This window comes from Galeopterus variegatus, unplaced genomic scaffold (assembly GCF_000696425.1).
Source record: "Galeopterus variegatus unplaced genomic scaffold, G_variegatus-3.0.2 Scaffold9535, whole genome shotgun sequence".
Classification (NCBI taxonomy): domain Eukaryota; kingdom Metazoa; phylum Chordata; class Mammalia; order Dermoptera; family Cynocephalidae; genus Galeopterus; species Galeopterus variegatus.
The window spans coordinates 26,226-33,647 of NW_007735646.1; the positions used below are offsets into that span (position 1 = coordinate 26,226).

At 39.9% G+C, this 7,422-nt stretch overlaps 1 protein-coding gene across 1 annotated transcript in view; it reads right to left on the reverse strand.

Moving 5' to 3' along the window:
- FAM228B (family with sequence similarity 228, member B) overlaps window positions 1-7,422 on the reverse strand; it is a 35,945-nt gene that overhangs the window by 4,102 nt on the left and 24,421 nt on the right. The window contains exons 8-9 of the mRNA XM_008593698.1: window positions 5,652-5,756; window positions 1,487-1,631 (exon numbers count right to left, since the gene is read on the reverse strand). Of these exons, the coding sequence (XP_008591920.1) occupies window positions 1,487-1,631; window positions 5,652-5,756 (250 nt within the window). The remainder of the gene's footprint in view (window positions 1-1,486; window positions 1,632-5,651; window positions 5,757-7,422) is intronic.

Consider the following 7,422-nt stretch of genomic DNA (forward strand, 5'->3'; position numbering starts at 1 on the left):
CTCCCATCTCAGGCTTTTGCTGGTGCCTATCTGCCTGGACACTCTTCCCCAGATCTCTCCATGTCTCACTCCCCCTGGTCCTCAGACCTTTGCACAAATGTCATCTGTTCAGAGAAGCTGCTCTGATTTCTCCACTTACAACAGTCCCCCTCATTATTCCCCCTCATCCTCCTGCCCCTTTTACCTGTTTTGTTTTCCTGGCTGCACTTACTACTAACTCATGTAATGTTATATACTTATTTGGTTATTGTGTCTCCCCTGTCATAATGTAAGCTCCATGAGATCGGAGATTTGTGTTTTGCTTACCACGATGTCTCCAGCCCCTTAAACACTGCCTGACTCAGAGCAGGCACTTGTTAAAATTTTGAGGAAGAAAGCAAGAAAGTATATGGGAGGCTATCAAAACATGACAGTAAAAGAAGCTAAAACATAGGGCCGGCCCATGGCTCACTCGGGAGAGTGCGGTGCTGATAATATCAAGGCTACAGGTTCAGATCCCATATAGGGATGGCCGGTTTGCTCACTGGCTGAGCATGGTGCTGACAACACCAAGCCAAGGGTTAAGATCCCCTTACCGGTCATCTTTTAAAAAAAAAAAGAAGCTAAAACACAAAATAAAGATTTAATATATTTTCATAAGTGAGTAAAAAAAGTAGCTCCCTTATTTTTTTAGGGATGGGAGTGGGGAAATGGAGAGGCAGGAAAGAAGATGGAAATATTAACTGTATACTCAGAAAACAGGCCATTCTCGTACTGACTTCTAATTGGGAGGAGGGGAGGGTGGAGGGAGGGCTGTGACATCTCTAAATCCACTCCTAAAAGAGGCTGTGCTCCAGGAATTGGGACACAGCAGGTGGAGAAGAGAACTGAGGAGGAAAAGCACTACCTGGGCCTGGAACAGTGGGCTGGGCTAGATCATTCAAACAGCCACCAAGTCTAACTGTACTTAACCTTCAGACGAAAAATCTGTGTTCTGCAAACAACTATTTTTCTATACACTTTACATTTTAAATTTTGGGGCTTTTTCTTCTTAAATTTTACTACTTTAATTTAGTATTGGTCCTTTTGAAAATTTTCTGCCTATCTTAACGGAATAAAGGGGAACAAAATTTGGGGTCTGGCTTGGGTATGATAGGTGGTAAATGGTAGAGAGATGGTAGAGGTGGTAGAGAGATAGAAGGGTGAAAACTCAGCAGAGAGGGAGCCAAGGAAATCCTAGACAGTACAGTCCACACACCTGAGAGCACCTGGATGTGCAGCACCTCTAAGCTGCCAGGGGCAGCTCTCGCCACGCCCTCTGAATGAAGGACACCTGCCTCTCAGTTTCTTTTACTCTACCCCCCACCTTTTATTGTGGGTGAGGGGACAGCCCACTGCCTCCTCTCTTCTTGGAAGCCTGCCATCCAGAGAAGTTCCCAGTTGCTCAGATTTTGGTATCACCAATTGTGCCTTGTGTGTTGCAAAATGGGACTGCCCCAGCTCTTACCCCAACCTGGTCTTCATCACTTTCTACCTCCTGGCTGAGGTTCAAGGAAGAAAAGTGCCCTTCAGAGTTGGCCTCTTTGGGACTTGGTTTCTTTCCTTCCTGATAACATAGAGGTTCTTTTTCCAAAAAGGATGACCCTTTGTTTCTGTAGGGAGGAACCAGGGAGGAATTCTATTAATTCTCAACTCAATTGTAGCATTTAATATTTTTATTTAAATTTGAAGTTAATGAGTTTTATGTGAATTTACATATTTTTATGAAAAAAAAACCAAATAAAGAGTATGATCTTGCTCTAGTAATATTTTCATCTTAAGTCTCTGCTGCTTAATCTTTGAAGTTAATGAGTTTTATGTGAATTTACATATTTTTATGGAAAAAAAACCCAAATAAAGAGTATGATCTTGCTCTAGTAATATTTTCATCTTAAGTCTCTGCTGCTTAATCAAACAGCTGAGTGAGGGTCCTTGGGAGTGAGTGACCCCCTCACAGAGTTGTGCATTTTGCCTTCTGTGGGAAGGTCTAGCTCTACCAAAAGCAAACATGCCTTCTCCACCCCTGCTGCCATAATTGTAATGCTTCCCTAATTCATGGAAGACAATCCAATTCTTCCTCTTCGTCTTCCAGAGGGAGCTCATAGACTTAAGCTTTTAGCTAAAATATAAGCCCCTACGTACTTTAACAATGCAATATTCTCCTTCATGTCTGGTTCATACTATGCTAGAAGGGGTATTTAAAAACAAAACCCCCCTTTTACAGCATTTATGGAAATTAGATAGGATTAAGATGTTGATTGTTACCCAAACAGGGCTGTTTGAGACTGTGGCAGTTAGGGATTGTAGAGGAACTTACTCCTTTGGACCTAATGTACAAGAGTGATTCTGAATCATTCTAAGGCCTTCAGCTATCAAGTGAATAGAGCTTAGTTTCAGAACTTGCTTTTTCCCTCAATTTCAGCTCCTCTTCAAGCATCAAATTGTTAAACCACACCTCAAGGACACTGAGAAGTCCATGATGGCCAGCTCCATCTCTGACAATCATCTGTTTCTACTTTAAATCACTAAGTGATGGATTTTGGATGTGACCAGTGCCATTGTGCACACAATAAGCACAAAATAGCCTCCGGCCTCATCTTCCACTCCAGCACCAAGCCCCTCCCCGCTTCCCTTTACAAGAAGCCTCCTGACTTAGACAGAAACAACTTTCCGGCATCTGCGCAGTTCTCCACCCAGTTACATCAACCTAACGGTCCCTCCCCGCCTGTACATTTCACACCCAACAGCTAATATAAACTCTTGCAATCCCATTGTTGCTGCTGTCCTCCATTTTGAGGGCAGCCCTGGGCTGCCCCTCACTTTGGGCACAGCCTGGCAGATTCTTTTCCTTTAGTAAAGCTTGAACGATACCCAGAGTCTCAGCTCACTTTCTTTCACTAAGATCCTGATGAGGCAGTCGTTCTCTGTGCTGGTCATGCCAGCATCAAGCATCTCTAGGAGCCCTCCAGCTCTGCCACACTGTATTTATTAACCAAATTATGAGCCTATTCAGGAAAAGGAAAGCGAAACTACTACAGCTTACTTTGGGTACTTTTTAGGAACAGAGAATTGTGGGCCAACCTCCTATAAAATATCATATAAGCTCATTTTCCACCTCGCCAGATTCTATTTTTATTGTTATCAACCGCTTCACTGAGGTATAGTTTACATACCATAAAATTCACCCTTTTTAAGTGTACGAGTCAATGGTTTTTAGTACATCTACAGAGTTGTGCAAACATCGCCACAATCTAATTTTAGAACATTTCCATTAGTCCCAAAACTTCATGCTTATTGACAGTCACTCCACATTCCCACCCCAAGGTCTAGGCAACCAGTCTCTATAGATTTGCCTTTTCTGGACATTTCATATAAAAAGACCATACAATATACAGTCTTTTGTGATTGGCTTCCTTCACTGTGTAATTGTTTTGAAGTTCATCCACGAAGTAGCATGCATCAGTATTTCTTTCCTTTTAATTGTCAAATAATATTACTTTGTATGCATATACCACTTTTGTTTAGCCATTCATCAGTTGATGAACACTGGATTGTTTCCACCTTTTGACTCCTGGGAATAATGCTGCTATGAACATTCACATACCTTTATAAGGATACATGTTTTTATTTCTCCTGAGTAGGAGTTGAATTTCTGGGTCACATGGTAATTTAATGTTTAACATTTTGAGAAAATGTCAAGCTGTTTTCCAAAGTTGCTGCACCATTTTACATTACCTCCAGCAAAGTCTGAGGGATTGCATTACTTTTAGTCAGGTAGTTACAAGGTATGTAATTATGTACAGAAATCTCTGACTTTTAATTCCCTCACTAGTTAATTGAGATAATTCCCCACATTACATACATAGAAGATATACCACTTTTCTGCATATAACATTTTTCACTCTGGCTTCAATACTGTAACAGCTACGTGTGGAGTATACTAACATTTATAAAGCAAATGTATCTCACGGGGCCTAGTTTCCAAAGCCCTGTAGTTTCAGGTATAACCTAACTTTTTAAAATTACATATAGAAATGTTAAGCTTGCAAAAGACAGGAAACTTTCCCCAGGCTAAAGTCTCTGTTGTAGATAAAGAATTGTAACACAGCAAAATTGTTGGCTCAAGGACAGATGCCCTTGGAGCAAGCTAACCTGAAGTTACTTGATTGTTATGTAAACATACTGAGGAAATTGCTATAGGAAAAGACAGTATTTGCTAAGAACAAGCTTTTGTTGGTGAATCAACTTAACCTTTTGTAAACTACATTATGGAATGTCACTTTGTTATTTCACTGATGTTACCAGCTTCTATTGTTAAACTATACTTAGCCATAACTCTACCTATGTTCCTTTTCTGTAACTTTCCTACCTGCAGAATAAATACAGGGAGAAAACCCCAGTCTGGTGTTAATTTCCTGAGGAGGAATGCCTCTCTCTTGAGGGTTCCTGGAAAATTAACCCCTTTGGGGTTTCTCACTGCTCAGAAGAAATGGGCTTTGAGTAATCCTTTGCATCTCTGTCACCCAGGGGGAGAGAGGTGACAAAGAGAGTGCAACAGCTACTACCTACCAAAACTACTCCCAAACTCTATTTATACCACTCCAATTCTATTAAAAATCTCCTAACCTTTAACTTCAGTACAAGTTGTTAACAATTTTCTTCCATTTCTGTGCTTGCTATTTATGAATGTGTTAGTTATTTGTTCTTTAAAATCAGAAAGCCTGAGGGAAGTTGATACCTTGTTAGAATGAACAAGACTGAAACACCCCATCAAGATTAAAGAAGGAACATGAGAAGGGGGAAATTGTAACAGCAGGGCCCCCCATATTTGATCATATTTATCCTTTTCCCCTAGTAAGGCAGGCCTCAGCCTTGGAGGAAGTTTGCAAGGCAAACTGAATTTTGAATATTTCTGAATCCCCAGAAATAGGAATACACTTGTCTAGCAGAATGTAAGATAAGCATAAAGGCTAGCTTAGCATGCATTTCTCTGAGTTCCCTCTCTTCTCATGGTTATTTGATATTTTGAACCTTGATTACGGGGCAGGATATTTTTAACATAAATGTAAAGCTGTGCCAGCCTAGAGCTACAGACTTGTTAATGAGACATGTACTATCTAGACCCTGAGAAACCTATGCTGATTCCACCCTGAAGCATGTCAAAATCCTGCAGGACCCTAAGATAACACCAAAGGCAATGTCAGAAATCAGATAGAGCTTTGGCAAGATTTTGCACCTGGCCCCTTACATGGAGCCCCACAGCTCACATCCCCCTCCCTCCTGCTTTTCACTTCCCACTTCTTATTCCATAAAAACTCTCAGTTAACTTGAGAATATGAGATGGGTTAGCCTGCCATCTCTTTCAGGTTGCCAGCATTCCCAAATAAAGGTGTTTTCCCTTTTCATCAACATTTTACTTTCAAGTCATTCATTTCTGTTTAGCGGGGCAGTTGGACTTGGGTTCGGTAAGAACTTCACCAATGCAGTGGTGGAGATGCACGATGTCACATCATAATGGAGCCTGGCATATGCCTCTGCACTGACTTCAGCAACCTGAAAGGGTGGCAGGGGATGGCAACACAACCAAGCTTCTTAAATGAAAGAAGAGCAAAGCTATGGAATAACAGGCTTACCTGTAAATAACTGCTCTTTCTTCTTTCTGGGATTCCGGAAGACAAGGAGCTCTTGCCGAGGGTTTCAAATCAAAACTATTGTTAAAATTCACTTTCACTTTTAACCTTAAACAAGATAATATGTATGAGGATGTTTTGAAAACAGTATTAGCTTATATTTTATACAGAAATTATTGTTATACACTGATTGCTATGTATATAGTCCAAAATAGCATTACCTCAAACTGGTGTACATTCTTGGATGAGGTTAGTTGTTTAAGAATTTCTGAAACCATGATGGAGATTGATTTACTACTCACTGAGAACCAAGAATCAGCCTGGCAAAGTTTAAAGCACTCTCCATCCATTGGGAGCTTATACTTTAATGTAAAAAGAAGCCATAGAGTGTATTATTTATAAGGATAAACGTAAAATGCATTTCCCCAGAGAATCCAAACACTCCATTTCCCTTGCCATAAGGTGGCAGACATGTACCTTAGATTCCTCCAATCTTGCAGCCATGCAAGAGCTGATGAAAGGGCAATATTGGCTCTGTGGAGAGCATCTACTTTGCTGGCATAGATAAGATACAGAATGTAGTATAGCAATGTATAAAATGTTTAAAGAAAGAAATAGTTCAATCACCAAGATAAGAAAGCAGTAACAGCCTATCAGGAAAGAACAAGTATACGGGAGGTGGTTGAGAAATTAAAATTTTAATATTCAACATAGTGAAGAAAGAATTAGTAAACTAGAAAACGTATCCAAAGAAATTATCTAAGGAAATGGAAAATATGAAGGACATACTAAAAGATATTAAAATATAAAAAGGTCTAATACATATGTAATCTGAGCCCAGAAGCAGAATGGAAAGAATGAAGAAAAAGCATTATTTGAAGTGATCACTGCTATATATTTTCCTGAACTCATGAAAAACATGAATACAGATATCCAGGAAGCACACCATATACACATAGTAGGTTAAACACAAAAAGAAATCTGTACCTATGTATTGAGAATGCAGGACACTAAAGACAAAGAGAGGATCTTAAAAGAAACCACAGACAGTTGCTCACTCTCTTGAGCCAGACTGCATTTTATACTTTACCTGAAGTGTGTATTTTTTACTTGTATATTAAACTTAGTGTGGGCCCTGCTCAGTTTCTGGAGCTAGGCCACACTTTTCTCTGAGTTCCTTACTTCACTACATTAAATCTGCTTTAACTTTAAAAAAAAAAAAAAGGCAGCCACAGAGAAAGGACCAAAAAAAAATCAGAACTACAGCAGACTTCTCAAAAACAATAATAGAGGCCCCAAAACCAAGAGAATTATATCTTTAAAGCATTAAGAGAGGAAAAAAAATGTCAGCCAGCAAATTATCTTTAAAGAATGAGGGTAAAATGAAGACATTACAGATTAACAAAAATTTAATTTTAAAGCCTGAATTTCAAGAAAAAGGGAAATGACTCCAGCAGTCCCTCCTCTTCATAGCTGTCTCCCATATCTACATCTGCAGAACTGGCACAGAACTCCTACCTGTTAACTTCAGACAGAATGTTTCCTCTGGGGTGTACCCAAACTAAACCTCATTTTTTAGATTAATAAAATCGTAAAACAGAACATTGATTTAAATCCCAAGAAACTGATGCTTCTCCTTATTCTTTTTCTTTTTTTTTTTTTGTCTTTTTGTCTTTTTCCATGTCCGGCAACAGATCGCAACCCTCAGTGTTGCCCCCGTACCGGACCGGGGACCGGCAACGGGATCGCAACCCTCAGTGTTGCTCCCGCGCCT